The following is a 17,693-nucleotide window of genomic DNA, read 5'->3' as shown; positions in this document are numbered from 1 at the left end:
ATTTTATTTTTTTTATTTTTTTCCTTTTTCTCCCCAAAGCCCCCCGGTACATAGTTGTACATTCTTTGTTGTGAGTCCTTCTAGTTGTGGCATGTGGGACGCTGCCTCAGCGTGGTTTGATGAGCAGTGCCATGTCTGCGCCCAGGATTCGAACCAACGAAACACTGGGCCGCCTGCAGCGGAGTGCGCGAACTTAACCACTCGGCCACGGGGCCAGCCCCAGTATTTTTCATTTTTTAATCACAAAAGCAGTCCATGTGTGTTGTAGTAAACCTCAGTGTTTTAATACAAAGTAAAATGTGAACATCCACCTCAATAGCTCAGCATCCTGCCCTCTCACCTTCTCAGAGACTTCTCTCCCACAGTTATTCCTTCCATTTCCTACAGTGTTCATTTCTCCTCTGACTTTATCATCTCCATCCTCTTACAAACATGTTCGTGCATTTCCTATTCCCTGAAAAAAATGCACCAAGAAGGGCTCAACCTTCATTTCTGTGGTATTCCTGCCAAAAAATACAAACCCTGAATAAAATCAGGAGGCACATTCTACAAAATACTTGACCAGTACTCTTCAGAAGTGTCAAGGTTGTGAAAGGCAGATAAAGGTAGAGGAACTGTCCCAGATTGGAGGAGAGCAAGCAGAATGAGGCCTCAATGCAGAGTGTACCCTGGACTGGATCCTAGACCAGATAACAGAAGGAATCTCTCTTTTTTTTTTTTATTGAGTTAATGATAGGTTACAATCTTGTGAAATTTCAGTTGTACATTAATGTTTGTCAGTCATGTTGTAGGTGCACCACTTCACCCTTTGTGCCCACCCCCCACCCCACCTTTCCCCTGGTATCCATTAAACTGTTCTTAGTCCATAATTTTAAATTCCACATATGAGTGGAGTCATACACAGATTATCCTTCTCTCGCTGGGTTATTTCACTTAACATAATTCTCTCAAGGTCCATCCATGTTATTGCAAATGGAATGATTTTGTTCTGTTTTGCAGCTGAGTAGTATTCCATTGTATATACGTACCACATCTTCTTTATCCATTCGTCTGTTGCTGGACACTTAGGTTGCTTCCACGTCTTGGCTATTGTAAACAGTGCTGCAATAAAGATTGGGGTGCACAGGACTTTTGGGATTGCTGACTTCAAGCTCTTTGGATAAATACCCAGTAGTGGGATGGCTGGATCGTATGGTAGTTCTATTTTTAATTTTTTGAGGAATCTCCATACTGTTTTCCATAGTGGCTGCACCAGTTTGCATTCCCACCAGCAGTGTATGAGGGTTCCTTTTTCTCTGCAACCTCTCCAACATTTGTTGCTATTAGTTTTAGATATTTTTGTCATTCTAACGGGTGTAAGGTGATATCTTAGTGTAGTTTTGATTTGCATTTCCCTGATGATCAGTGATGATGAGCATCTTTTCATGTGCCTATTGGCTATCAGTATATCTTCTTTGGAAATGTCTGTTCATGTCTCCAGCCCATTTTTTGATTGGGTTGTTTGATGTTTTGTGGTTGAGTTGCAAGAGTTCTTTATATATTATGGATATTAAGCCTTTGTCAGATATATGACTTGCAAATATTTTTTCCCAGTTAGTGGGTTGTTTTTTTGTTAGAAGGAAGCTCTCTTAATGTGGTAAAAAAGTGTATTCGTTATCTGTGGCTGAGAAAAAATTATTCCAAAATGTAGCAGCTTAAAACTACAAACATTTACCATTTCAAGTGGCTTCTGAGAGTGACAGCTGAGCATTCTACCTCAGGATCTCTCATGAGGTTTCAGTTAAGCTGTTGGCTGGGACCACAGTCTTTGAAGACTTGACTGGACTGGAGGAACTGCTTCTAAGCCCACCGACCTGGCTGTGGGCAGATGACTTCAGTTCCTTACCATGTAGCCCTCTCCATAGGCTTGCTCATGACATAGCTTCCCCCTTAGTGAGTGGTGATATAACACCCACCCCACCTCCCCCCACACAGATACACAGACACACAGAGACCAAGATAGGAGCTGCAATATTTTCTATAATCTACTGTACAAAGTCACATACCCTCACTTCTGCTGTATGCTATTGGTCACAGTAACCAGCTCTGGCACAGCGTGGGAGGGAACCCACACAAGGATGTGAATACCAGGAATTGGGGTTATTGGATACCATCTTGGATGTGGGATATCACAAAGATTATTTACCCAAAAATTTAAAGCAAGCATCACACTTAAAGGTAGAACATTAGAAGTAACTCCATACAAGTGAGAGACCAATGGCATAAGATGAGGATGCCCACTCTCACAGCCATTATCAACACTTGTTCAAGTGTGAAGGAAGGTTCTCCTTCTCTGTGAGGACTGTGTGTCTCCAGCATTGTTTGACCCTGACCTGCTCTTCAAGAGCAGTCCTGGCCAAAGAGGACAAATAATGTCTGGGTGTGACTCAAGAAAGTGAGGCTCCTTTGACAAGAGGGTACCATGTAAAGAATATTTCTGAAGATCCATAAATTAGAAAGTTAATAACATACAACACCCTATAAGGCATAAAATCAACCAATGGTGTGGGCATCCAATCTCTTTATTTAACAAAAAACCTTCTTAATCTTTTTGTACATAGAAAGTCATAGAAGACGAATTAGTTTTCTAGGGTGGCTGTAACAAATTACCACAATCTTGGTGGCTTAAAACAGTACACATTTATTCTCTTATAGTTCTAGATGTCAGAAATCCAAAATCAGTTTCATTGGGCCAAGGTCAAGGTGTTCACAGGGATGCGCTCTCTCTGAAGGTTCTAGGAGGGGGTCTGTTTTCTTTTCTTTCTTTTTTTATTATGGTAAAATATTCATAAAAGTTATCATTTTAACCATTTTTAAGTGTACATTTCAGTGGCTTTAAGTACATTCATGTTGTTGTGCAACCATCACCACCATCCATCTCCAGGATTTTTGCATCTTCCCAGACTGAAATTTTGTACCCATAAACAATGTCTCCATTTCCCTACATCCAGCAGCTGGCAAACACCATTCTATTTTCTGTTTCTAGGAATCTGGCTACTCTAGGTGCCTCATACGAAAGGACTGATATAATACTTGTCCCTTTGTAACTGGCTTATTTCACTGAGCATAAAGTCTTCAAGGTTCATCTATGTTGGAGAATGTGTCAAAATTTCCTTCCCTTTTAAGGCTGAATAATATTCCATTGTATGTATATTCCACATTTTGTTTATCCATTCATCCCTTGATGGACACTTGGGTTACTTCCACCTTTTGGCTACTGTGAATAAGGCCTGTCTGAACACAGGTATACAGGTGTCTCTTTAAGACCTTGCTTTCAGTTCTTTTGGGGTATATGCCCAGAAGTAGAATTGCTGGATCATATGGGAGAATCTATATTCTAGTCTTTTTCATATTCCAGAGTTGCACTCCTTGCCTTCCATCTTCTAAACAAGCAGGGTAGCATCTTGTTTCAGTGGTCACATTGCCTCTCTGTCTCCAATTTCCCTCTGCCTCTCTCTTTGAGGACACTTGTGATTGCATTTAGGACCCACAAGGATAATCCAGGATAATCTTTTCATCTCAAGATTCTTAATTTAATCACAACTGCAAAGTCTCTTTTGCCATATAAGGTGGCATTCACAGGTCCCAGGGATGAGGACCTGGATATCTTTCGCAGCCATTATTCAGCCTAACACACAAGCTAACAGAAGAGGAACACAGAAACCTATCAGGAGGAGAAAGGCCCAAAGAACCCCACTATGCTGAGATCATTGCAGGAAATAGTTTGGGACATACTTTTCTACATTTCTTTGCACGCATAGATGAACAAATGTATTTCTTTTATTTCCCTTCCTTTCTAAAAAAAAAAAAAAGGGATAACTTTCTACACAGCCCAGCAACTTGTCTCTTTTAATAATGTATCTTTGCAGCAAGCTCTTTAAGAGTGAAAGGGATTTACTTTCATGCTACTGTCTTCTTTGATGTAAAAATAGCAACTTTCCAGTAAAGCAAATGACTTTTAGAAAAATTCCATTTGAAATAATCTCCTAGAAATGTCACTGTTAGCTTTAATTCATAAGAGGAAAGAGAGAGTTTGAACCAAAATAAGGGTAGAGTCTACTTAGAATTTATTATTTTGGGTAAGTTAGAGAAAGAGCACTCAAGTTATACATGAATACAGCATGACGGACCTAAAGGTTAAATTACTTTGTGTGGCATGTTAACAGGAGAGTCAATGCTTCCACAGTCTCACTTTAAACCAAGCATCTGGTTTTGAGGTAGAGACATCAGGAGACCTGGACTGAAATCCTGGCTTTGCCGTCAACTAGCTGTGTGACCTTAGGCAAGCTGTATCCAGTCTCTGGGCCTCAGCATCCTCATCTTTGAAGTGAGAGGATTGGACTGGAAGTTGTCTAAGCTCCTACTGGTCTTCCATCCTGCAATCTGGGAAGGGTATTATTCTAGCAGGCTAGAGACCCAGTTTTGTATACCAAACCTTCTACTAACTTGCTATGACCTTGAGCTAGACAGTCAGCTCCACTGGGCCTCGGTTTATTCATCTGTAAAATGAGCAGGCTGGACTCAGTGTTCTCAAGATCCTTTCCAATTCTCACATTCTAAGATATGAGCCTCAAACTTCAGTGTGCCTAAGAATTCCCTGGGGATCTTGTTAAAACGCAGAGTCTGATTCAGCAGGTGTGGGTGGGGCCTGAGAGTTCCCAGGTGAGGCTGATGGCTGCTCTGGAGACTACACTTTGAGTAACAAAGCATTTGGATCTTGAACTGTCACGAAACTTTTGTTAAAAATTTAGAAAGTGGCAAAAGATATGACTGTGTGTCCCTTGGGTGGAGCGCTGGTCTGGGGATTATCTCGTGCACTAGGGGTGCGCACCTTTGCTTGTCTTCTGTTCAGCTCTGTAAAGTAGAAATTAAGGTGCAGATTATGGATAGTAATGGGATGAATTTTGTTTGATAAAAGTACAGTTGATTTCAGATCCGTAGAAAAAGATGGCTCCCAAATATTATTTTTTCTTGTCCTATACGTATCAACCAGTTCTGCACAATTAGCAAATTCGCTTCAGCCTTCCTGATTGCCCACATATATGTGTTCTTCAAAATCTCCTTTAAACAGGTTTTACCTTTTTAAAAATGATACGTTAACACCACTGGTCCTTCGCAATTCATTCATTGATTCATTTATTTATTTATAGCAAGAAACACGTGCCAGGATGCGGAAGGTTACAGGGTGGGAAATGCAAACTCTCTAGGATAGTGGGCGGTCAGGCATCGTGATTTCCTGACTCCCAGCCCACGTATCAGGTGAGGAGAGGACACTTTACCTCCAGTCTTGGACAGGTGATTCCCCTCCAAGGTTAGAAGATGACGGAATATGGTGGAAGAAGATGCTTTAACCATCACGCGGTCCAATAAGGATCAAGAGGTTGGGAGACCTGCCCAAGCCCAGGAGGGGACTGTAGCTACACTGGGATCCAAAGCCTGACCTCAGGCCTCCTTCAGCGCTCTTTGCACCATTTGCCGTCCAGTTTATTCTGGGGCCATTCAACTGAGGGCTCGCTCACATCAACTGCAACTGTAAGCATCTGACCCCCAAAGTGTCTAGAGTTTTCGTGACGCCAGACACGAGCAAGAGGACGGATCCGAAGGGCGGAGCTTGGGGCGGAATCCGGGCCCACGGCGCCGACGCCCTCGCCCCACGGGCTGCCGGGAGTCCGCGCGTCCTGGCCCCGCTCCGCCTGCCCCGGCTCCGCCCCGGCTTGTCTGTGTCCGCGGCGGCCGCTATCAATAAAGTTGTTGTTCTGCCAACATGGCGGCGCCCATGGTGACTGGCGGGGCCGTGTTCGCCTAAAGTGGGAACTAACGCGTAAGGCGCCTCAGGCCAGAGCCTGTGAGCAGGTAAACTCCTGAGCCGGGCTCATCGGGATGAGAGACGAGGCCCGACCTCCTCTCTCCCTGGACTGGGAGGTTCCCACTTGCTGGAGGCAGGAAGGGAAGGTGCGGGCTGGGTTAGGTGGTCCCGGGGCCGTGCAATTTCTGAACTGGAAAAGTCTCTGAGATCTGGGTTCTGACTCTTTGAGCCACCGGGTACTTTCCTGGAAAATGCACATGTACATATAGTTTTGTACTCAAGTTCCCGTCCGCTCTGCTCCTCTACCCCAATTTGTCCCTGGATCTTTGCTCCCTGGGCTGGGGGTTTGGACCCAGTTAAAGGTCATCAGTGCACCTCAGTGGCCCACAGGTCATTACCACAGCGTGTTAGGGCTCGAAGCTCCTCAGAGATCATCTGGGTTTACCCCTTCATCTTAAGGAGAAACCGAGGTTCCAGATAGGAAATAATTTGCCTGAGGTCACACAGGAAATTAGTAGTTGCAAAAGTCAAGATCTGTATATTTTTGTCACAAAGCTTTATTTCTTTAAAATTGCTTTTCCCGGGTACATTCTCGAACACTTTCTTTTGGGTGCACACAAGTGCCCTCATTTGCTTCTCCCATATGTTCTGTTTCTTCCCCCGTCTTCTATTCTTTTCCTAGGTTTCCCTGTCTGTATATGATTGTCATTTTGGGTCCTGTTCTCAGGCCCCTCCCTCTGTGGTCACACATCACTACCCCCACTGTTCTCAAAAAACTTAACCTTAAGCTCTAAGTGAGGTTGCGGTCGGGGCTGACTCTAAAGAGGAGTGGAGTAGTGGGGATTGATCATTTGGAAGGATGTGGAAGAAGAAACAAGATTCCAAACATTTAGGCAAGGAACTAGATGAGACAGAGCTAAGGAGAAAAGGGCCAAGTAGATCATAAATAGAAGACATGAGCGAAACCTTTCCCATTCCTCGTATGGGCATAGTCTTCTAATAGAATGGTTGCTTCTTATTGTCAGGAAGAGGCAGCGCCCTTCAGGGCTTTTTGATGGTGAAGTGGTCCAAAGCAGGGCCTGGGAAGTAAAGGAAGGGAACAGGGCTGAGCTCCAGGAAGTACTGTAATAAATCATAGCCCTGAGTACACTGTATGCTGAGTCTTGGGGACCCCCTAACACAAAGGGTATGAACTTTTCTTAAAGTCTTGACACGTATTATCAGGTTACTCTCCAGAGAGGTGGAGTCAATTTACATTCCCACCAGCAGTATACAAAATGCACATTCCTTTTCATTGCATGTTTTTTTGCCAATCTGGTAAGCAAAATATTTTATTGTTGTTTTAATCTGCATGTCTTTGATTAGTTGTAAAGTCGATCTTTTTCATGTATTTATTAGCCATTTGTATTTCCTCTTCCCCTTTGCCCGTTTTTAAAATTAGGTTTTTGTGTGTGTGTGAGGGAGATTGTCCCTGAGCTAACATCTATGGCAATCTTCCTCTACTTTGTATGTGGGATGCCGCCACAGCATGGCTGATGAATGGAGTAGGTCTGCACCTGGGATCCACACCTGCAAACCCTGGGCCACTGAAGTGGTACATGTGGAACTTCAACCACTTGGCCAGGGGGCCCACCCCCAAATTAGGTTTTTAATGTTTCTCTTCTCATGTGAACTATTTATATAGTAGGATAACCTTTTGTTGTTGCAGTAATTTCCTCTCAGCTTATGGTTTGCTTTCTAATTTTGTTCACGGTGTTTCTGATATACAGATATTTTATATTTTAGAGAGATTTATTAATATTTTCCTTTATGAATTCTTCCATTGCTTTTGTGCTCAGGACAGAACATCCTACACCTTGGAAAGAATTATTAAATACTCATGTATAATTTTGTCTTGTTTTAAGGTATTTTTTAAAAATTCTGTAATCTATATGGGATTTACTCTGGTTTATGGTTTGAAGTAGGGCTCTAATTTGAATTTTTTCCTCATTCATTGACTAATCTATCACTTTCTAATCTACTTGTGCTTTTTACTTTTTGAACTTTAAGTTCTTTTAGAAACTCTGATCTGTTTCAGGATTCTGTAGTCTATATCATTGGTTTATGTAACGAGAAGGTTATTAGTGAGCCAGGTATTATGTAAACATTTTTACAGGGCTTATTCTTGTTGTGTAGACAGGGGTTGTTATGTGTTGTTTATGATTCGGTATATAGTATAAGTAAGTTATAGAAACAAGGTTAGAGTTTTAAGTGAAAGAATGACCTGGTTTCATATTGCTCATATTGGTGATCTGCCTGCACTCTGATATTTCATTTGTCACAACGGCTAACCAGCATTGAAACCAAAAACTTGTGAGAGTACAGTTCAGGTCAGTTTGTAATTTTATGATTTTGTTGTTTTCCATTGTTTCTATTCGAGAGGATAGTCCAAAACACTCTCCTATGGGTTCTTAGGGAATGCAGTCTAGGAGGGAAATGGCGGGCATCTGTCTGTGTGCCCTCTGCTAAACTGGCATTCTTTGGCTTGCAAAGATGTAGAAATGCTGACTTAGCAAGAGAACCATAAAATCCAGGACTCCCATGAATAGTACTAATTATGTAGAAACTCAACACCTAAAAATAAGTGCGATTGCTTTAATTATACCAAGTGTCTGTATATTCGGTTGGTCATAGGAAATTGTTGATATTCAACCAACTTCATACAGTTCACTCTAATATCTGTAGTCACATGTACACGCTTTAAAATAGCCAAGCCCAACGTATAGGGAGGGTTTTTTTAAGAAGCAAGAGGTGTTAAATCAGTGAGAACTGGTGTGTCAAGAACTTTAGCAGACCAACTTGTAAAATGCCAGCACTGTGATGCCATTTTGTGTGAGTGTCAAACTCACTTGTATAAGCCGAGAATGAACCTTCTTGGCAACATTTGTGACCCAGTACCTTTGTGACACAGGCCAAACCCTCGTAGATATGGAAAAAATTTTGAGAGAATCAAAAAATTAACATCAGCTTTGAGTGCCAGGTTCTTCCTTTATTTCTCTCTTAGTTTTGAAAGATCTATTTTCATCTGTTTTTTCACCATAGCACTTCTTGAAAGCTTTTTGCAAGAAGGCAGAAAATTTAGGCTATTTAGTTATAAATCCTAAATATTTGATGAACTATCATCTTAATCCCCCCCCCCCTTTTTTTTTTTGAGGAGGATTAGCCCTGAGCTAATATCTGCCACCAATCCTCCTCTTTTTTGCTGAGGAGGACTAGCCCTGAGCTAACATCCTTGGCTATCTTCCTCTACTTTATATGTGGGACACCTGCCACAGCATGGCTTGACAAGTGGTGTGTAGGTCTGCACTGGGGCTCCAAACCGGCAAACCCTGGGCCGCAGAAGCAGAACGTGTGAACTTAATCACTGTGCCACTGGGCTGGCCCCTCACCTCAACCTTTTAAACAGTGATAAAACATGAAACTTCTTCCATGAGATCATTTCTGGAGTTCACTTTTGGAGGAAACCAATGAAACATTCTAGTTGAATTTTAAATTGCAGCTGGGTATCCTGGTGGGCCCCATCCTATGGCTTGTATTCCAAAAAACCATAGCACTCACCGCTATGACACATATTATATGTTTGTTTGTTTGTTTCTTATCTGCTTTTCCCTCCTAGTATGTAAGTGCCATGGAAGAAGGGACTATGTTTATGTTCACTGCTGTATCCCCAGTGCCTAGAACAGTGTTGGACCTAGTGGCACTCAATAAATATTTGGTAAATGAATGAAGAACAAAATGAATAAACAGTTTCTAAATAATAGTTATTACCTGGCTCAGCCTACTGAGTATATTTAACTCATAATATGTATGAAAAATACTAATAATAGCTCAGAGGCTCTGGTTCTCCTGGGAGGCCCGTGTTCGGATCCCTTCTGATATTTGAGTCTAAGGCCAAGCCAAGATGTGCTGGAGCTCTTCTGGAGCCTGGTCGATGGGAAGTGAAGCCTGCTGACACACCCTGGGCTGTCCTAAAGGGGAGGGGGGGTCACTCCACTGCCTCCCTTGCAGCCTGTGAGGTTGTGGCAGGAGCTGGCGCAGGTGGTGGTCTCCGTCTGTTCTTTTTTTTTCCCTAAAGATTGGCACATGCCCTAACATCTGTTGCCAATCTTCATTTTTCTTTTTTTTCTTCTCCCCAAAGCCCCCTGGTACGTGGTTGTATATTCTAGTTGCGAGTGCCTCTGGTTATGCTATGTGGGATGCTGCCTCAACATGACATGATGAGTGGTGCCATGTCCGCACCCAGGATCCAAACCAACAAAACCCTGGGCTGCGGAAGCGGAGCCTGCAAACAACCATTCAGCCACTGGCCACCCCAGTCTCTGTCTGTTCTTACAGGGTTTTTGTATCTTTGGTGTTTGAGGGCACTGACCACCTTTATATTTCCATTAGAAAGTTGTGTTTAGCTCAATTGAAATTCTAAAGAATTCTCCTCAGGGAAAGAAATCATGAAAAGAGTAAGAGGAAAGCAAGTAAGGGCAAGGAACACTGGGCTGTGCTGAATGGAAGGATGAGCTCAGGAGAGGGTTCTGGGCAGCTCACGAGTGTGCTCTCTGCTCTCCTTTTCAGGACCTTCCCACCTTCTGAAGAATGGCTTCTCCTTGGCAGAGACTGGGTTTTTATGCCTCTCTTCTGAAAAGGCAGCTAAATGGTGGGCCAGATGTCATCAACTGGGGAAAGAGAGTGATTCCAAGGCGTACCAGAGGTATTTACAGTGCCACGGGAAAGTGGACGAAAGAGTATACGTTGCAGACAAGAAAGGATGTCGAGAAATGGTGGCATCAACGAGTAAAAGAACAGGCCTCCAAAATTTCAGAAACCGATGTGAGTATTTTGGGAGATTCTGAGAGGGTACAGAAGAGGGGCCACGGACTAGGACTTTGGGGTCGGACTGCCTGAGTTCAAATAAATTATTAAGTATGTGACCTTGATCCAGATGACTGAATCTCTTTGTGCTTCAGTTTTCTGATCTGTAATGGGCAGTGATAATAATAGTGCGTGCCTGCTTCCTAGGATGCTCGTGAGGGGTAAGTGAGATGAGACAAGGTTAGTGCTTCGAAGAGTTTCAGTACGGTGCATGTACACACAAGGTGCATGCAGACAGCACCACGCTGGGCATTCTGGAGCAGCGCTTACCGGGGAAGCTCATTAGGGTAGGAGCCATAGCAGGTGTTGGGTCCTTCGTGGTCCATTACATGGTGGGGTAGCACACAGGGATCTGGCAGGGTCAGATGTGAGACTCCTGAGAGGCACCTGGGCCACTCAGCTATGGAACTTTTAAGCTCCCTATTTTGAGTAGCACCTGCCCCTCCCCTGGCATGACCTTGTCCTCTAGCCCTGTTCTGCTACCTTAGCATCATGGTTAGGGAGGTCCCAGCCCTTCCCTGATATGATCTGGGGCTAGGATCCAACCTTGCAGTAGCAGCTATGTGAGTTAATGGACTGTTGGCTTCTGGTCCGTGTGCACCAGCTCAGTACTGTCCCTGCATTGGATTAGGTACTTGGCTGTCGCCGGTTTCCATGGCATGCTCTGCTGGAGACTTGCTCCTTCTCTGGGAGGCCAGCCTGCTGAGCATCAGTCTTGGGTGCATTAAGCCTCACCTCTCAATATTGGTCAAAATGACAAATGCAATATGTGATTTGTTTACATGAAATGTTGAATCTGATCAGAGCAAAGCACTATGAGACGGAGTTTTACTGTTAAATTCTGACCATCCCTTTGTAATAGTTACCAGTCGCATAATACAGCCCCTCTATATTTAATAGAAGAAATTAGGCCAGAGGCAAGCACTTGAGTAAATGTATCTGTGCAAGACTGCACTCACTGGAATTGCCTTTCCCCCATCTCCTGATTCTCATCTTATCAGACTCGTTCTTTCTATGAGATTGGTCCTTATGAAGAGTGGGGGAGCGGAGGAGCTATTTGTGTTAAACTGGAGATGGTTTTGCCATTGGTTAGAAGCGAAATCTGGTATTGAGAGAGAGGTAGTGTATAACAAGTGAAATGACAAAAAGGAGGGTTTGAATGTACTGCAGTGCAATGAAAGCTTGGGTCTTACCTCATCAGGAAATGAAAGGCCCGTGTGTCAACCTGACTGAACTAATGTAACTAAATGTATTTTGGAAACAAACTCTCGGGAGCTGTTTAATTCTAAATGAGGAGCATAAAATTAGCTTTTTATTCTTTGGGTTTAGATTATAATTTAGTGACTTATAAACATTTTGAAGTTGTGGCTTCTTGATTTTGTGACATCTCATTCTTAAGCATATGATTTTTTAAAAAAATTAAATGGATCAAAATAAACCAAATTTCAATAATTGGGGAAACAGAGTCAGGGATATACTGGGTGAGCCCCTCGTGGCGCTCTGTCAGGGTTTGAATCAGGTGATGGTAAAGTGGAGGGAGCCCCTGACGAGGAGTCTGGAGCCTGGGCAGTAATACCGGCTCTGCCCCCAAAGTCAGTGTGATCTTGGCCACATCATTTAGCCCCTTTGATCCTCAGATTCCTTGCATTGTTTATCTCACAGAATGGTTTTAAAAACCAAATGAGAAAATGTGGCTGAACTCATTTTACAAACTGAAGTGTTATATAAATAAAAGATACAAGAGGATAAAAATATGTGGTATGTCTTTGTCAAGAACTGAGAGTGTGACTGGATGCTGATTGATTTTGAAGCATTTATAATTGACCTCACTCTGGTGAGGTGAAATCCACACTGATGAGATGCTAGAAGTTGAATATCTTGCCATCTTCATCATAGTCATCATTATAAAAAGAACTTCCATTTAATGAGCATTTTATGATATGTCAGGCACCATCTTTCCATTTATTGTCTCACTTAATCCTGAAACAACCCTGAGGGTAGCTATTATTATCCTCATTTTTGGAGTAAGAAAACTGAGGCTCAGAAAGGGGTTTGGGAATTTGTTGAGATGCACAACTAACCTGTGACAGAGCCAGGATTCAAACTCAGACACACTTGCTTCCTGAGCTCCTGCTTTCACCTTCTTTTGGCTCAAATCAATGTATAGATTGTAAACTAGCCCAGAAAAGCAGAGGAATTCGCCGAAGGTCTCAAAGCTAGTGGCAAGGCTGGGACCAGAGTTAAGATCTGGGCTTGTCCTGTCTGCCATCCTCTGGACTCGGCGGCAGCTTTGGAGCATCATCTATAAAGAGGCAGAAGTTAGCTTTCTCCCGACACCAGAAGCTGACAAAAATAATAGGACTCACTTATAAAAACCATCCTTTTCCCATTGCTTATGATCTTAATTTCTTTTAAAGGCTTAAATCCTTGCACTTTTATATAATTATGAAAGTTTCCCTTTCAATCAGATTCCTGCTCAATTATAAGAAACACCCATAATTCCTTCTCTCCTTCCCCCTGCAAGAGGATAGAACTTATTTCATTGTGACAGAGGAAGATAGCTTAATTCACACAGAAAAGCAAAAGGCAGGGGCAGGCAATCAGCTGAATACTTTTCTGCAATAAACAAAAATATTCATGAATATTTATGACTTTTGCTAGCAATACATTTTTATACATCTATAAAACTCACTTTTGGAGTTTGGCTTAGCTGGTATATAATGAATCACTTGATTTTGCTATAAATTTAATCTTTGTTGGACAGACATACAAAAAGGAGAGCTAACGAAGAAGCTATATGTGGAAAATGTTTGGGGCAAGAAGGATTGTTAAAAATAATATTAAAAAATATATCACTGTAATAAAAACAAGGTGATTATAATAAAATAAAAATAGGTTTAATGTAAAAAGTTTAAAATGAAAAACTAGAAATAGTTTATATCAGGGATTTGATAGTTTTTTTCAGATGCCAAAGAACTCTGTAACAGCTGTTTTTGCAGGTCCCTAAAATCCTCAAAGAAAAGGCAGTCGGCCTGATCTGGAAGGAGTAGGGCTGAGTGCAGTGGACAGTTTGCTTGCCTCTGATTCTTTACTAAGTAACAGAATGAGATCTCACCCCTCCTCTGAGGGACTTGTGTACAAGCTGAGAGGATTATCTGTCACTTTCCTTCTTAAAGACAGTAAGTGCTGAGTTCCCACCCACTCCTGACTCTCAGGTCTTCTCTCATGCTCCCAAGGTTTTCCTTAAGCGTTCTGGATCCTTTGTTTCCAATTGAAGTGCACGACCAGTGTGCTGCTCTCCATCCGTATATGTAAATCCACAGCAGTTGTCCCTTCAGCATTTCAAGGTGATTTTTGAGTTGATGTGTTATCCAGACTCCTTATTTGTCCTCTTTTCCCTTTTCTTCCTTCAGGCAACGTTACTTCTCACTCATTGGTAATTTCTAGAGGATGAGCAGGACAGAGAAATGTTCCCCTCTAGTCTAGCTGGATGGTAGTGGCTCTGTTCAAGGTTTAACTTCTTTGCTGAAGAAAGTTTAAAGCAAGGGGTCAAATGAGATTTGGAAAGAATCTGATTTCTGGTTTCCTTCACAGTTGGCTGTATCCATTCTCAGTCTTGGAAATACTTAGCAAAAAATATACCCCGACACACAAATACACAGAAGAACGGTTTTGAATATTCTGCTTTACATTTGTTTTGTTTACTTTTGGGGAAGCAAAGCCTTCAAGAACTCTAGTAGAGCTCTAGGAAGAGAGTAAGCACAGGAAGAGAAAAACAGAAGGCAGAAATAAAGGAAATAATGGTAATATCAGATGGTCCCAACCCTCAGTGACCAAACGGAAGCAGTTCCCTGTTGCTCCTCCTTTCTCAGAGGACCCCCCCTTGGGGGGATTTAAGGCGGGCCAGGGGGAACACTCCCATCACCAGGACAGGATTTGTGAAGTTTGCTGGGAAAAATGCCCTTGAGTAATAAGTGCTCTGCAGAGGCCAGTTGTCAGGCTTTCAGAGCACAGAGGCCAGCAAACATTTATCCGATGGTTAGTAAACTCCTGCTGGGGGTGGCCGGGGTCAGGGGGCTGGGCAGAAAGATGATTAAAACATAGTCCTTACCCTTGAACAACAGGTCTCCAGTAAGGAATCAATTAAATGGCTACCACCTTTGCTTTGGACCCTTATCCCCTCATGTGCCCAAACTCATGGAAGCATTCATGGTGGTTGTTTTTTTTAAATTTTATTGAGGTTATAATGGTTTATAACATTGTGAAATTTCAGTTGTACATTATTATTTGTCAGTCACCATATGTATGTGCCCCCTTACCCCTTTTGCCCACTCCCAACCCCCTTCCCCCCTGGTAACCACTAATCTGTTCTCTTTGTCCATGTGTTTGTTTATCTTCCATGTATGAGTGAAATCATATGGTGTTTGTCTTTCTCTGTCTGGCTTATTTCACTTAACATAATACCGTCAAGTTTCTTCCATGTTGTTGCAAACGGGATGATTTTTGTCTTTTTTATGGCTGAGTAGTATTCCACTGCGTATATATATCAAATTTTCTTTATCCAATCATCGGTTGATGGGCACTTGCGTTGCTTCCACGTCTTGGCTGTTGTGAATAATGCTGCAATGAACATAGGGGTGTATAAGTCTCTTTGAACTGTTGATTTCAAGTTCTTTGGATAAATACCCAGTAATGGGATGGCTGGATTGTGTGGTATTATTTTTAATTTTTTGAGAAATCTCCATACTGTTTTCCATAGTGGCTGCACCAGTTCATCATTCACCATCTTACTGGTGGGAGAACGAAGGTGCCCAAAGTCAGCGTTCCAATAAGGACTGCCTGCCCTGTGTTCATTCTGTTCGGATGCATGTACTGTTTTCCTGTGTTTTTCATGATGAAGCCGCGTCTTTGGAAGCTGGAGAGTTATGTAATCCTGGCCCGTGGCTGCCTATAGATCACTCCTGGGAAACAACAGCCTTCTCCCTTCATTGGCTAAGATTTTCTCATTACCTTCCCATTTCAACTTTTTCTATTGAAAGATAAGCTCACAATGAAACGGAGAAACCCAGGACCCAAACCGATGCCTTAGAATCCTGCTCTTCCTGCTAAATCCAAGTCTGAATGCAGCCTCAGGGAGTTTAGGCTGGGGCTCCATTTTTAGAGATGTCACATCTCTCTGATTCGCTATTGTTTCCTGGAATTATATGGATATGTGTTAGAGCTACATTTAGAAAAGCATACAGTTCTTTAAGACCTAGATAGCAGCTGTCTTAAAAGAGCAGCTTTTAAAAAAGAAAAAAGAAGATTAAAAATATATATGGGTACGATGACATAAAGAGATGGAAAGACATTCCTTGCACATGGATTGGAAGAAGAAACATAGTCAAAATGTCCATACTACCTAAAGCAATCTACAGATTCAATGCTATCCCAATCAGAATCCCAAGAACATTCTTCACAGATATTGAACAAACAATCCTAAAATTCATATGGGGCAACAAAAGACCGCGAATTGCTAAAGCAATCCTGAGCAAGAAAAACAAAGCCGGCGGAATCACAATCCCCGATTTCAAAACATACTACAAAGCTACAGTGATCAAAACAGCATGGTACTGGTACAAAAACAGGTCCACAGATCAATGGAACAGAATTGAAAGCCCAGAGATAAAACCACACATCTATGGACAGCTAATCTTCGACAAAGGAGCAGAGGGCCTACAATGGAGAAAAGAGGGTCTCTTCAACAAATGGTGCTGGGAAAACTGGACAGCCACATGCAAAAGATTGAAAATTGACCAGTCTTTTTCACCACACACCAAAATAAACTCAAAATGGATCAAAGACCTAAAGATTAGGCCTGAGACAATAAGTCTTTTGGAAGAGAATATAGGCAGTACACTCTTTGACATCAGTTTCAAAAGAATCTTTTCGGACACTGTAACTCCTCAGTTGAGGGAAACAATAGAAAGAATAAACAAATGGGACTTCATCAGACTAAAGAGCTTCTTCAAGGCAAGGGAAAACAGGATTGAAACAAAAAAACAGCTCACTAATTGGGAAAAAATATTCACAAGCCACTTATCCAACAAAGGGTTAATCTCCATAATATACAAAGAACTCACATGGCTTAACAACAAAAAAACAAACAACCCGATCAAAAAATGGGCAGAGGACATGAACAGACATTTCTCAAAAGAAGATATGAATATGGCCACTAGACACATGAAAAGATGTTCATCATCGCTAATCATCAGGGAAATGCAAATCAAAACTACACTAAGATATCACCTTACACCCGTTAGATTGGCAAAAACATCCAAAACCAAGAGTGACAAATGTTGGAGAGGTTGTGGAGAAAGAGGAACCCTCATACACTGTTGGTGGGAATGCAAACTGGTACAGCCACTATGGAAAACAGTATGGAGATTTCTCAAAAAGTTAAAAATAGAAATACCCTATGACCCAGCCATCCCATTACTGGGTATCTATCCTAAGAACCTGATATCAGAAATCTCAAGAGTCCGTTGTACCCCTATGTTCATCGCAGCATTATTTGCAATAGCCAAGACGTGGAACCAGCCTACATGCCCAGAAACTGATGATTGGATAAAGAAGATGTGGTATATATACACAATGGAATACTACTCAGCCATAAAAAAAGACAAAATTGGCCCATTCACAACAACGTGGATGGACCTCGAGGGTATTATGTTAAGCGAAATAAGCCAGACAGAGAAAGACGAACTCTATATGACTCCACTCATAGGTGGAATTTAGTATATTGATATGGAGATCTGATTGGTGGTTACCAGGGAAAAGGGGGGGTGGGGGGAGGGCACAGAGGGGGAAGTGGTGTACCCACAACATGACTAACAAAAATGTACAACTGAAATCTCACAAGGTTGTAATCTATCATAACATTAATAAAAAAAAAAAAAAAAAGACA

General features: G+C 42.1%; 1 protein-coding gene across 3 annotated transcripts in view; it reads left to right on the top strand.

Annotated features, from left to right (window-relative positions):
- Window positions 1–5,795: 5,795 nt before the first annotated feature.
- Window positions 5,796–17,693, top strand: part of LARS2 (leucyl-tRNA synthetase 2, mitochondrial) — a 171,582-nt gene continuing 159,684 nt past the window's right edge. For all 3 annotated transcript variants that reach the window (XM_046681251.1, XM_046681269.1, XM_046681259.1), the window contains exons 1-2: window positions 5,796–5,892; window positions 10,451–10,705. In XM_046681251.1, coding sequence (XP_046537207.1) covers window positions 10,472–10,705 — 234 coding nt within the window. In that variant the 5' untranslated portion in view covers window positions 5,796–5,892; window positions 10,451–10,471. The remainder of the gene's footprint in view (window positions 5,893–10,450; window positions 10,706–17,693) is intronic.

This window comes from Equus quagga, chromosome 1 (genome assembly GCF_021613505.1).
Source record: "Equus quagga isolate Etosha38 chromosome 1, UCLA_HA_Equagga_1.0, whole genome shotgun sequence".
Taxonomy (NCBI): domain Eukaryota; kingdom Metazoa; phylum Chordata; class Mammalia; order Perissodactyla; family Equidae; genus Equus; species Equus quagga.
Note: the sequence above shows the minus strand (reverse complement) of the source record. Positions and strands in the feature narration are given on the sequence as shown.